Source organism: Dermacentor albipictus, chromosome 8 (genome assembly GCF_038994185.2).
Source record: "Dermacentor albipictus isolate Rhodes 1998 colony chromosome 8, USDA_Dalb.pri_finalv2, whole genome shotgun sequence".
Taxonomy (NCBI): Eukaryota; Metazoa; Arthropoda; class Arachnida; order Ixodida; family Ixodidae; genus Dermacentor; species Dermacentor albipictus.
Window position 1 is genome coordinate 81,160,624 of NC_091828.1, and position 15,137 is coordinate 81,175,760.

Genomic DNA, 15,137 nt, shown 5'->3' on the forward strand with positions numbered 1-15,137 from the left:
TTTTCCATAGCTCGTTGCGTCGTCTTCAATTTAGGTAGAACCCTTTTCGTAAGCCTCCAGGTTTCCGCCCCGTAGGTGAGTACTGGTAAGACACAGCTATTATAGACTTTTCTCTTGAGGAATAATGGCAACCTGCTGTTCATTATCTGAGAATGCTCGCCAAACGGACCCCAGCCCATTCTTATTTTTCTGATTATTTCCGTCTCATGATCCGGATCCGCCGTCACTACCTGCCCTAAGTAGATGTATTCCCTTACCACTTCCAATGCCTCGCTACCTATTGTAAATTGCTGTTCTCTTCGGAGACTGATAAACATTACTTTAGTTTTCTGCAGAATAATTTTTAGACCCACTCTTCTGGTTTGCCTCTCCAGGTCAGTGAGCATGCATTGCAATTGGTCCCCTGAGTCACTAAGCAAGGCAATATCATCAGCGAATCGCAAGTTACTAAGGTATTCACCATTAAATTTTATCCCCAACTCTTCCCAATCCAGGTCTCTGAATACTTCCTGTAAACACGCTGTGAATAGCATTGGAGAGATCGTATCTCCCTGCCGGACGCCTTTGTTTATTGGGATTTTGTTGCTTTCTTTATGCAGGAATATGGTGGCTGTGGAGCCCCTATAGTTATTTTTCAGTATTTTTACATATGGCTCGTCTACACCCTCATTCCGTAATGCCTCCATGCAGTGGCGTAGCCAGAAATTTTGTTCGAGGGGGGGAGGGGGGCTACGCCACTGGCCGAATACATACATACAAATATATATATATATATATATATATATATATATATATATATATATATATATATATATATATATATATATATATATATATATATATATATACCAGAAAAAAAGCAGTTCTGGGTCAGGGTAAATATTCACAGTGAAGTAGACGCGCGTACGAAGCGGTTTATTGACGTTTCGGCCGGGGTCCGGCCTTCATCAGAATGCATTGCATGGTGTCAGTACAGTTAATATACATGCGCTTATCAACCAAATGAAGATACGTTAACATGAAAGACGAATAAAATGGGCGAACAAAATACATCCGAATCGTTCAAAGGATAGCTGACACGTGTATAGACCGATGGCGATTGCAAACATATAATCTAAGATACAAAAAAACGTACCGAAATGAATTGTAAGAACCAATCGCCACGTGACAACAAAACGTCGATATGCGCTCAATATGTGCTATGTTATCAAGCAAACACAGACACAGAAAAAGGGGAATAGCGACGTACTAGTAGAAGAAGGGACAAGTAACGGGCTACAAAGATAGGCAACTCAATTTTCCTACACATTCATTCATACCACACGCGACAGTATCAAACTTATAGATAAGGAAGGATTCGCGGGCTTCTCTATCATAATTTGAGCGAAATCCAGATTCAAGCAACGTGACTTTCAGTTTATCAAATGAGTGGTCAGGAAGATGTACGTGCTTTGAGATGGGCAGGTTGGGCAACGTGTTAGCGTGGGATTTATGATTGTTAAAGCGTAATCTGAAAGGCCCTTCTGTTTGTCCGATGTACCGTTTTTTGCAGAGCGTACATTCAAGCATATATATTACGTTTTTTTGTGTCACAATCGAAATCGCCTTTGATTTTTAAACAAAAGTTTGAAGACGTACTAGTAACCTGTTGCGATGTGGCCATGTAGGGACATACTTTACATCGCGGTTTTCGACAAGGATGGCATCCGATGGCATCAGGGCAGTCAGTCTTAGATGATGATGCTAGTATATCTCGAATATTTCTAGCTTTACGGTATACTGCTTTAGGCGGATCAGAGAATATGTTTTTGAGGCGTTCACTTTGCATTAGAATATTGTGGTGTTTCTTTAATACATGCGAAACATTTGAGACTGACGCAGTGTGGGTTAGGACAAGATTTTCCTGGGGTGAGGGAGTCGGTTTGTTCTTAATGCAAAGAAGCGTCCTTCGGTCATGCACGTCTGCGCGTTTTATTGCATCGTCAATTAATTGTGGTGGGTAATTTTGTTTGGCTAAAGCGTTTTTTAGGGTACCACAATTCTTTTGAAACTCTGATTGCTCAGAACAAATTCTTTTAAAACGTAAGGCTTGGCTATAAGGAATGCTGGTCTTGCAATGTTTAACGTGACTGCTATCGAAGTGTAAATATTGACATCTATCTGTCGGCTTTTTGTATAAGGCAGTAGATAGTTTATCATTTAGCACTGAAACGCTGACGTCAAGGAAGTTAATAGTAGATGCAGAATACGTGTGAGAATACGTTCGCTGCTTTAACCAAGAAGCGTGTTATTTCAACTCCCTGTTGAAACAATTCTGCAGTCGCTCCCGGCTAGTATTTTTCCTGGACCATGGGTTCGAATGGCTGCCCCCGCACCGCGTGCTCGCAGCTGATGGTTTGCACCCGAACTTCGAAGGCGTCTCACTCATGGCCTGTCACATTCGGCACCTCTGTTACAAGCCGTCCAGTGCTATGTACCATTCTTGGTCAGACAGTGCTCCCAGCAATCCGCCTCAGCACTGCACCAAGGAACCGAGCGTTGAAGGCCCATCTTCTGACCCGGCGCTATTGACAGGACAGACAACGAACAGTAGTCCCTCTCAAAAGGAGTCATCACCCCACAATCGAAAGACACAGGTCCATCGCAAGAAGGCTGCTCCAAAGAACCGCAAGAAGGCTACTTCAAAGAATCGCCCAAAGAACGCCACAGTGACAGCTCCGTCAGCTGAACAGTCGCCTTCAGCACAGGACGCTACAGGCTCCTCCCCGAAAGGTCCCCGCTACGAGTTTCGCAGAGCCCACACGGAAACCGTGGATGATGCACCGGCAAATTGACTAAAGGCTGTGTCTCCCGGTAACATTTCTTACCTCTGTTCGCATGAATTTCTAAGGCTAAGGAACGTTACAGAAAAAAGAATTCGCAATGCTCTACATGTAGATACGCTAAATACCTACCTAGCTGCAGCTGTTGCACCAAAGGGTCTCCGTATTGTTGTAAAACCCGCTCTGTCGGACATGTCTGAGCGCAATATAGCTAGATGGGATAACATACTAACAAATGCTTCACTGCAACTCACCCGTGTCGTGTTAGATCACTATCGTTCTTCCAGTAAGAAATTCATGAACCAAGAAAGTCAAATTGCTGCGAGCTTGAACTTGTCCTCTAGCCAATCCGCCGCGTTAGAGGCATTCGCAACCAAAAAACGGAATGAAATCTACGCATTGAAAGCCAAGAAACTGTCCCGTGACGGTGTTGTGTGCCCTTCTGGAAGCCAGAACAAAGTATTCAACTCTGCCCCTTTTCAAACCAAACCTCTAGAAGTACACTCCGGCACTTCTTCGTCATCCTCTGTTAGTAGGTTTGCCCATCAGGAGCTAAATAATGTTGTTAATATTTCGGACGTTCAGCTAACAACTGAGGAGTGCAGTGTTCTACGTCGTGGTCTTAATTTTTGTCTAGCAACAGGTGGACATAATGAATTTCAACTACTGAAAGATTTGGATAATTTCGCCCGTAACTTACGCTTGCGCGAATACTTCCATGACCGCTCCAATTCAAGCGATTCGAAACAGGCGTTACCCTCTGGCAAGCACTGGGTCCCTCCCACACAGCGCGATAGATTTTTGGACATGTATATCAAAGCAGTACAACGAGACGTTCTGCAATTGTATCAAGAACAAGCACCCTTCCGCCGTAATTTGTCCGCCAGCGAAATGAAAGCACTAGATACCCTTTCCTCTCGCAAAGACATCGTCATTAAGCCTTCTGACAAAGGTGGTGCCGTTGTCATAATGAACAAGTCCGATTACGCCGCAGAGGCCCACAGACAGCTAGCAGACGCGACGTTCTATAAACGCCTTGATCATGACCCCACTGAGCAATTTAAATCTCTGATCAAAAGCACAGTGCTAGATCTCGTCAAGAAGAAAAAGGTGCCTGACAATGCGGTTCATTCTCTAATTCCACTAAGTCCTGTTGCTGGTCGTTTCTACCTTTTACCTAAGATACATAAGATAAACAACCCAGGTCGTCCCATCATTTCTGGTATAGGTACAGTCACAGAAAATTTGTCCAGCTACGTAGATTCCCTGATTAGTAATATCGCAGCTACGTTTTCCTCTTATGTAAGAGACACTACCCACTTCCTGTCGGATATAATCGATCTCATTATTCCTCAAGGTTCTCTTTTGGTCACACTTGATGTAGCATCTTTGTATACTAACATTCCACATTCTGATGGCATCATGGCAGTCGTCAATTGCTACGAATGTGTATCACCCGAGAAACTCATCGACAGCGACACATTGGCAAGTTTGCTAGCCCTTATTTTGGAACTAAATAACTTCGAATTTGAAGGACAACACTATGTGCAAATTAGTGGGACGTCTATGGGTACGCGAATTGGCCCGAACTACGCCAATATATTTATGGGTCAGCTAGAAGATAAATTTTTGCTAACCAGGACCTTAAAACCTTTTTACTACAAAGGTTACATTGACGATGTTTTTCTGATTTGGCCTCATGGGGAACAGGAACTGCTTTCTTTCATATCTGACTTTAACAATGCCCATCCATCTATATCTTTTTCTCACACGTATTCTGCATCTACTATTAACTTCCTTGACGTCAGCGTTTCAGTGCTAAATGATAAACTATCTACTGCCTTATACAAAAAGCCGACAGATAGATGTCAATATTTACACTTCGATAGCAGTCACGTTAAACATTGCAAGACCAGCATTCCTTATAGCCAAGCCTTACGTTTTAAAAGAATTTGTTCTGAGCAATCAGAGTTTCAAAAGAATTGTGGTACCCTAAAAAACGCTTTAGCCAAACAAAATTACCCACCACAATTAATTGACGATGCAATAAAACGCGCAGACGTGCATGACCGAAGGACGCTTCTTTGCATTAAGAACAAACCGACTCCCTCACCCCAGGAAAATCTTGTCCTAACCCACACTGCGTCAGTCTCAAATGTTTCGCATGTATTAAAGAAACACCACAATATTCTAATGCAAAGTGAACGCCTCAAAAACATATTCTCTGATCCGCCTAAAGCAGTATACCGTAAAGCTAGAAATATTCGAGATATACTAGCATCATCATCTAAGACTGACTGCCCTGATGCCATCGGATGCCATCCTTGTCGAAAACCGCGATGTAAATTATGTCCCTACATGGCCACATCGCAACAGGTTACTAGTACGTCTTCAAACTTTTGTTTAAAAATCAAAGGCGATTTCGATTGTGACACAAAAAACGTAATATATATGCTTGAATGTACGCTCTGCAAAAAACGGTACATCGGACAAACAGAAGGGCCTTTCAGATTACGCTTTAACAATCATAAATCCCACGCTAACACGTTGCCCAACCTGCCCATCTCAAAGCACGTACATCTTCCTGACCACTCATTTGATAAACTGAAAGTCACGTTGCTTGAATCTGGATTTCGCTCAAATTATGATAGAGAAGCCCGCGAATCCTTCCTTATCTATAAGTTTGATACTGTCGCGTGTGGTATGAATGAATGTGTAGGAAAATTGAGTTGGCTATCTTTGTAGCCCGTTACTTGTCCATTCTTCTACTAGTACGTCGCTATTCCCCCTTTTCTGTGTCTGTGTTTGCTTGATAACATAGCACATATTGAGCGCATATCGACGTTTTGTTGTCACGTGGCGATTGGTTCTTACAATTCATTTCGGTACGTTTTTTGTATCTTAGATTATATGTTTGCAATCGCCATCGGTCTATACACGTGTCAGCTATCCTTTGAACGATTCGGATGTATTTTGTTCGCCCATTTTATTCGTCTTTCATGTTAACGTATCTTCATTTGGTTGATAAGCGCATGTATATTAACTGCACTGACACCATGCAATGCATTCCGATGAAGGCCGGACCCCGGCCGAAACGTCAATAAACCGCTTCATACGCGCGTCTACTTCACTGTATATATATATATATATATATATATATATGTGTGTGTAGCTGCACGTTGCAGCTCAGCCTCCTCCTTAAGAGGAAGCTTTAGCTCGGGTGCTCCTATTTAAGTACATGTAGAAGGCGAATTCGTTTTTCCCTGCAACCACTTCACCAAATTTGAGGAGGTTTGTTGCATTTAACAGAAAAAGTTTAGTTCTAGTGACTACTGGCTTCGAATTTTTCATTTAGGTGGTCAATTATTTATTAAAAATTGGCCAAAATTGAAAATTTTCGGGAAACGAAACTATCAAGTTTAAAACTCCGTGACTCAACAATGAAAAATGATATCACAATTCTATGAATTGCATCTAATAGTACATCTATAGCGGACAAAATAGATATGTTACACATGAATCTAAAAAAAATTGAGTATTGTGGAAATACGGTTTTTGCAGAACCTTTGTACATAACGTAACCAATTCACGTAAGATAGAAATTGACACAGCAAACTTGTCCGCTTTGTCTGTTAAAATATATGCCGTTTACAGAACCACAATATCTGTTCTTCATGCATAGCTATTAGTTTGTAAACGTCGTGCTTTTTTTTTTCAAACTTTCGAATGTTCCAAAATATTTTAAACAAAATTCAGGCCCTAAATCGAAGTTCTGTTTCCAACAGACACTAGAATATAACTTCCTCTCTCAAATGCAACCAATTTCAATAAAAGCGATTAGCAGGATTATCTCAGAAAAGCGTTTCTGCGTTTTACAAGTATTTGAGCAGGCCGCGTCGGATTGGGCCCGAGCTAAAGCTTCCTCTTAAACAATTTATCGAGGGAACAAATACATGAATAATAACTGCATTGTCATTGCCAAAGATGCTTCAAACGAATTCTTGAAAGCTACGCTCTGTAAATACAAGTAAAATATGTATTTTTTCATAAAATATTATACTCGTATGTGCCAAAAAATTGTGCCCTACATAACTGATGTCAATGCTTCCATGTTTTTTTGTCTATTTATTAGGTAAAGAAAATATCACACGAACTTTAGAACAATATCAGTTCGGAACCAGGAAAGCAGTGCATGCCGCTGATATGAAAGTTAGAAGGCAATGAAGTGAACAAGTTGAAGACAAATATGCCAATGAAACTGTGTCATTCAAGAAACGTGCTTACATTCTTGTATATATGCAATGGCCAGTGAAAAATCTCAATGACGCTGTCGTTTGTTCGAATGTATTACGCAGGAGTAGCTGTCCCTTGTCGTGTATCGTGAGTAATTGCACCGAAGTTATAGTCGCGACAGAGAGCACGTATAAAAAGCAGGAGTTCTGCACGATGGTTTTGGCCCAGTCTTGGAATGCCTTTGCAACGTCCTTTGAACCGTTTGCTCCAACGCTTCACAGTGGTCAATGAAATGCAGTGTTCAACGTACACGGCAGTTATGTGGTGATTAATGTCTGTTTTGGAAACACCTTCAGCTGTCAAAAACTTCGCGACACCAAGCTGTTCAACTTTTGAAGTGTCCATTATGTGACGCAACCATATTCAACCCAGTGTATGAGAGCATTAAATAACATTTATCTTCACACCTGCGTGTCACTTTTGTAAATGAGACATGTCGTTCTCCTACGCGCATGCCTCGCAGATAATGAACCGAACCATTATTGCGCTGTTAGGGTAGGCTCACTTTCATTTGACTCGCCTTCGTACATTAGAAATGCAAAGATACAATGGGATATGCAAATGCGAAAATACGGCTTGATAAAGGACAAAAAAGTCTCACTGGAAACAAAGTTCACTGCATGTATACACAAAACCTCGCAACAAGATATTTAAGTATGCTCATAAGTCTCCAATGAGTCTATGTATGTAACAAGAAGTAACTGTATATAATGCGTCAAACAAGGCAAATAAACATGTTGCACAATCAAAGATTCCCAGAATCCTAGATTCCGCCCCGATTCCATCCACTCCCCCCGATGTATTGAGCGCGACGGAAAGCGGCGCGCTTGCTCCCCGCTTTTCTCCTTTGCGCACACAAGACTGAGCCACCATTGTCGGCTCACCCATTCCACCTCCCCTCCTACGCTTTCACTCGCACATACAGCATGCAGTGCGTGGTCACGATGTTATAACCCTTGGACTTTATACGAAACATGAGGGCGATGGCAGGAATGCGCCTGGAGTGTCCATATAATTGCTTTCTCAATAATATAATAAACGTATCAGACAACTGAAGCGTCCCGTCGCCCATTACTTTCCACAAAAGAAGTATCAAAATCTAGCTTTCACCATGCGACAATTCGCTGTGCCGCAACAATGTATTTTTTTTTCTGTGAGGCGGAGGCACCGAAATGAAAAAAAAAGAGCGCATAGGAAAGTATGTTGGCCACAATCTAATGCCTACTTCGGGCACCTAATGAGGCTAGGGAAGGAATACCGAAGAAAACATGAGACGCTTGGTCCACTGAGAACCATACGCATACTGCTCAGTATCCTACAGCGGCGAAACAAGACTTTCCGTAAAGGTTCCGCTCAAGGAATGCAGTGAAATCGTTCGAGTTCCCACAGTGATGGCGGCGAGCGACCATTGATTTTTTTTTCTCGTCTGCTAGCCAGAAAGCGTCCAGAACTCTGTCCGGTGAAAATCCACTCGGCCAGAGCAAACCGAACGCGCACCGAAGTGCACCGCACGGTGGTCGGGGCCATACAAGAAAAACGTATGCGCTCTTGCTGGCTCTGGCAGCCCGCGGGTAGGGTAGCGAGAACAAAAAAAAAAAATTGAAGAGGCTCAATGTGTCCTCGCGAATAAAAGTCAAAGTAGAAAAAATAAATAAGAACGTAGTTACTTTGGCTGGCTTTAGTGTCTTGACATGGATGTTCTGGCGTAGGTTAAAAAAATGTTGATATTTTTTTATGTGACATGACAGCACAAATGAACCACCCCAAGGCTTCGTCTCATTGGACCTCGCTGCCTGCTTTGTCAACTCGTCTGCTAGTGTGTTGATTTGGCTTGTCTCGTTGTATGTTCTGATGTAAGACTTTAGAAAAGTCAATAGAACTTTGGCGTCAAATGTTTATAACAACATTAAACCCACAAAGTTCCGCAATTGAAAATCTAAAGCACAACTTTGTGGGAATGTCAATGCACCTCTCACATCAAGAGCTTATGAGATATATACCCATAAAGTTTCGCAATTGATATCCATGCGCTCTATAGATTCCGTGGCCTCAGTGAGATGCCCTGGCGAGCCCGCTCACCATCAAAGCGCCCTTGAAACTTGGTGCTCGGATGGGACTGCTTGGCGTTATGTGACTCCCGGTGTATGGGCGTTGCCACGAAATCCAGCCCGAGTTTGCAATCTTCGCGGTTAAATGTCTTTTCGAGCGTCAAAAAGACATTCTAGACAAAATCCAGAGTGATTTCCGGCGCCGGGGGTCGCTTTGGTCGGCGGTGCATGGACAGCACGAAAAAATTTCGGGGGGGGGGGCTGAAGCCCCATAAGCCCCCCCCCCCCCCTGGCTACGCCCCTGCCTCCATGAATGCTGAGGTTGCGACACAATAAAACGCTTTCTCGTAATCAATGAAAACTACATATAAGGGTTGGTTATATTCCGCACATTTCTCTATCATCTGATCGATAGTGTGAATATGGTCTATTGCTGAGTAGCCTTTACGGAATCCTGCCTGGTCCTTAACTTGACAGAAGTCTAAGGTTTTCCTGATTCTATTTGCAATTACCTTAGTAAACAGTGTGTAGGCAACTGACAGTAAGGTGATCGTTGTATAATTTTTCGAAACCTTGGTGTCCCCTTTCTTATGGATTAGAATTATGTTAGAGTTCTCCCAAGATTCCGGTACGCTCGAGGTCACGAGGCATTGCGCATACAGGGTGGCCAGTTTCTCTAGAACAATCTGCCCACCATCTTTCAACAAATCTGCTGTTACCTGATCCTCCCCAGCTGCCTTCCCCCTTTTCATAGCGCTGAAGGCTTTCTTTACTTCTTCCGGAGTTACTTGCGGGATTTAGAATTCCTCTAGACCATTCTCTCTTCCATTATCGTCGTGGGTGCAACTGGTACTGTATAAATTTCTATAGAACTCCTCAGCCACTTGAACTATCTCATCCATATCAGTACTGATACTGCCGGCTTTGTCTCTTAACGCATACATCTGATTCTTGCCAATTTCTAGTTTTTTCTTTACAGCTTTCAGGCTTCCTCCGTTCCTGAGAGCATGTTCAATTCTACCCATATTATACTTCCTTATGTCAGCTGTCTTACGCTTGTTGATTAACTTCGAAAGTTCTGCCAGTTTTTCTTGCTGTAGGGTTAGAGGCTTTTATATATTGGCGTTTCTTGATCAGATCTTCCGTCTCCTGTGACAGCTTACTGGTATCCTGTCTAACGCAGTTACCACTGACTTCTATTGCACACTTCTTAATGATGCCCACAAGATTGTCCTTCATTGCTCCAACACTATGGTCCTCTTCCAGAGTTAAAGCCGAATACCGGTTCTGCAGCTTGATCTGGAATTCCTCTATTGTCCTTCTTACCGCTAACTCATTGATCGGCTTCTTATGTACCAGTTTCTTCCCTTCCCTCCTCAGGTCTAGGGTAATTCGAGTTCTTACCATGCTATGGCCACTTCAGCGCACCTTGCCCAGCACGTCCACGTCTTGTATGGTGCCTGGGTTAGCACAGAGTATAAAGTCTATTTCATTTGTAGTCTCGCTGCTCGGGGTCCTCCACGTCCACTTTCACCTATCCCACTTGCGCAAGAAGGTATTCAGTATCCGCATATTATTCTGTTCCGCAAACTCTACTAATAACTCTCCCATGCTATTCCTAGTGCCTATGCAATATTCCCCCACTGACTTGTCTCCAGCCTGCTTCTTGCCTACCTTGGCAATGAAGTCGCCCATCAGTATGGTGTATTTCGTTTTCACTCTACCCATCGCCGACTGCACGTCTTCATAGAAGCTTTCGATTTCCTGGTCATCATGACTGGGTGTAGGGGCGTAGACTTGTGCGACCTTCATTTTGTAACTGTTATTAAGTTTCACAAGAAGACGAGCTACCCTCTCGTTAATGCTGTAGAATTCCTATATGTTTGCAGCTATATTCTTATTAATAACGAATCCGATTCCTAGTTCTCGACTCTCCGCTAAGCCCCGGTAGCACAGGACGTGGCCGCTTTTTAGCACTGTATATGCTTTTTTTGGCCTCCTAACTTCAGTGAGCCCTATTATATCCCATGTAATGCCCTCTAATTCCTCCAATAGCACTGCTAGACAGCCTCACTAGATAACGTTCTAGCATTAAACGTTGCCAGGTTCAGATTCCAATGGTGGCCTGTTCGCACGCAGTATGTATTCCTTAATTGTACACGCGTCTACCCGCCGTCTCCTGTCACATTACGAGCACCGATATGCCTAATAAGTGTACTGGCAGGCCTTTTCGAATGTGACTGTGGCGATTTGAGCCCTTAAGGGCAGTACAAATCACGTATTCATTTTTTCAATCTGCCACATTTGTCGAACGCTTTCGCGGCCCCTAGGGACTCCGAAAAATCGGACTCTCACTGTAAAGCTGGCCAAGAGGATACTTCAAATGGTCCGTGGGACGAATGCACGGTGGAAGGAGGACGTGAACAGAAAGGACTTATGCAATGAGGAATGAACAAGAAACGAAGCGTGCCGCCGCTTCTTTCAAGGAGCTTGAGTGTTGACTGACGCCGAGATGCAGCTGTCCCCCATCCAGAGCAAAATAAAGTCTTTAAAGCAGTGAAGCGCAACACTTATGCCTTGTGTGTGGGATGAGAGTTTGTCAGGACAGTTGAGGTTGACCCAAAAGCTGTTGAGAGAGAATCCCATTTGCGACAAAGTTCGGGCCTCATACCAATGAGTTTGATATCAGTTGATAGAAATAGCTCACAACCCCTCGGTCGCGCTGTGCACATTTCTGCACGCGGCTTATCTCTGCCATTTCTGCAAAGTAGTAGCAAGGCATAGAGCACAAACATTAGGCTCATTGAACATTCTGATGACCTGAATTGCTTCCACGTTACATCAAAGTGACATGTATCATTACAGAGTACTGCTTTGGTGAAGGTACGACCGGGCTCTACGTGACATTTGACGTGGATCATGTCGGCAGCAACCTCAAAATAGATATTATTTTCCTTCTTGAGGTGATCGAAGCCAATCAATAATTTGTGCAAATACTTGGAGCATGATATTTATTAATTTGTATAAAGAAACGTATCATGACTTACTAAATTATTCAAATACTTAGTTACCCTCTAATTACAATGAATCATAATAAAACGCTATAAGAGTAATTTTGTTCCTCTCAATGGAGAATCAAGCAACATCTATCTTTCACGCAGGTATCGACAGTCATTCATAATTAGTGACTGACGGAGATATTCGAAAATATGCATTTCCACATCGATCTCCTTTTTATCCGTATTTTATAATGTTCAATTCGACTAGCAATGATTCTTACTAACTTTTGAAAAATAATTTTTTCTTTGTACACTTTGCTAACCCCTCTTTTCTGACTTCTTTTTGAATAAAATAAATGCTTCTCCTTACTATTCAAGCTGCAATAAGTCGTTTTGTGTATATTTTAACATGACTACTAGAAATTCACAGCATCGGGTTACAAGCTGTCAACCTGACTTGACATAAAACGAAGTTCTTGGTCAGTTAGGGAATTCTGCAAAGCCGCTCACGGAAAACCTCGAAAACTCAGGGAATTTGGAAATGTAAACTATGTAGACACCCTGGTATAGTGTGGCCAGGAAAGCATATCTCGCCTTGAAGAAGACAAGTCCACTTGTCGAAACAAGGCTTCTGCTTTCCCCTTGTTCTTGTTTTGCTAATCGTCTAGAACGCCTATGTAATTGGTGGCAACATTTGGAAACGTTTGGCAAGATGACACGAAACTCGTGTCATCTTCAGACTTTGTTCCAAGTGAACCTGGCGTTGCGAACTCACCGGCTGCCATTTGTTCATTGCAATACGTCCCGTACAGTAATTAAATAAATATATATTGTTGAATTTCGCGGTATTAATCTATTATGCATTTGAATTGCTCGTGCAATTGAAGTCCGCTTTTTTGGTAATTATGCTCAACGAATAAAATGAACCTAGCTGCCACAGCAGATCTTTAACAACTTTACATTGTCTAAAAAAGGCACCTTATATCCTAATATCTTGTGCCTCAAGTACCCTGTTGTTGAAATACATATCTTTCTTTCCGTTACAGAGCTGCTCATCTGTCCCATGCGCAAGTGTAAGTATTGTTCACTCATTTCTACTTTTTATCATTTTTTTTACGTTCGCATGACACTGGTAGCACGACGTTGCAGAGTCAGTCCATGCCAACTCCCCCAACCATGACATTGATCAATGTTCACTTCTCTAAAAAGTTACAATCATTTCTGCTTACATAATCACTAGCTTTACAGTATTTTCCCAATGTATTTCGAGCACAAAAAGCTTCGTGGGCATGTGAAGCCCGTTTGAATTTCATGAATGAATGAATGAACTTTATTCCCCTTTTAAGAAAGGGGAGGAGCCGGGTGGGAGAAAGGGAGGTCTAAGTAGCCCAGTGAAACGGTGCAGACGCAGATGGGAAAGAAAATCTCCCAGAAATCGGCCAATGTGCACAACATATTGGCGGAAATAATATTTTAGATAAAAGCACCTTTTAGGGAAAGTTACACATTTTGTTCAATGACCTTTTTAGTGAAATATACCCTCTGAAGCTTCTAATTTCCAAGTCTTTACCATAGCGCTAAGAAATCAAATATATAGCAGTAGTTTGCGAAACTGTATTACAATCAACCAAAATGTTGAGATCACGCTAAAACGCAATGTTTGAAAGGTTGTGCAAGACGGCAAATTTACAGCAATGGTCTTTGCACCTGTTATTCCACCGTTTCGGGAAATGCAAATGACTCCCGCGGGGGCAAACAAAAATTCCGCTCAATGTATTTCGGGAAGATACTGTTCAAATAATGTATGTATACGTGTAATATTTCGTGAGCAATGACAATTGCTCGAGAGCCGTGCTTGGATTAGTTTAGGTGGAATGAGTCCTTATAGAAATAATGCGATTGTTTACTTCTGCAACGCTGCCTTCACTATCGACATTAATCAAAGCTGTCTTTTTTGTGTGATTTAGGTCTGATAATAGGGCGCTAATAACTCGGTAAGTGAACATTTACAAACAGCTTTTTGTCATTACCTGACCTTCGTATGTCATATTTTCTACTCATCAGCGCATTTCACGTCACTCATATATATATATATATATATATATATATATATATATATATATATATATATATATATATATATATATATATATGAATGCTAAAGTGAAACGGCATACCCACCATAATCAACCCTAACTCCTCCACAGCTCCTATATATATATATATATATATATATATATATATATATATATATATATATATATATATATATATATATATATATAAACGAGAAGAAAGGGGGTTAACCGAGGGAAAAAACAAGTTGCCGCAGGTGGGAACATATACACACACACACATATATATATATATATATATATATATATATATATATATATATATATATATATATATATATATATATATAGGAGCTGTGGAGGAGTTAGGGTTGATTATGGTGGGTATGCCGTTTCACTTTAGCTCTTTCAATTTCTGCTTCACATAGTTTTGACTGTTCACCGTAACTTTTTCAGTCATCGCCCGAGGTCCATTGCTTTGTCTTAGCGTAAAGCCGCTTTTTTTGTTGATGCAACACCCTATGTGTCTTGCTCACCACATGGCTATAGACCGCATCGTGTGTATGATGTTTGAAATGTTTCTTTTATTTTTGTAATTGAAAACGTTGCTTTTAGGCATAATACAAAGCATGTGAAAATGACACGGACAAATTTAACTCGTGCACAAATCAAACGATGATACGGTCCATCAATCGAACGTTCAAGGTCAGTTGGGCGGCCTTGGGGTAGGCATTTTACCTGGAAGCCACAGAGACGGCTTAGGTGAAGTGCTGGGCACGTGTATAGTAGGTATGTCACAGTCACAGTTTGGATGTTCGTATCACAAAAGTACACGGAGAGTTGAAGCCTCGTGTAGTGGCTGCTCATCCAGAATTTTCTGAAGAGGCGGGAGTGCCCATA

General features: G+C 41.9%; 1 protein-coding gene across 3 annotated transcripts in view; it reads left to right on the forward strand.

The window, feature by feature from the left end:
- Nucleotides 1–15,137, forward strand: part of LOC135898603 (uncharacterized) — a 218,032-nt gene that overhangs the window by 148,420 nt on the left and 54,475 nt on the right. For all 3 annotated transcript variants that reach the window (XM_065427651.1, XM_065427649.1, XM_065427650.2), the window contains 2 exons: nucleotides 13,209–13,235; nucleotides 14,130–14,156. In XM_065427651.1, the coding sequence (XP_065283723.1) occupies nucleotides 13,209–13,235; nucleotides 14,130–14,156 (54 nt within the window). The remainder of the gene's footprint in view (nucleotides 1–13,208; nucleotides 13,236–14,129; nucleotides 14,157–15,137) is intronic.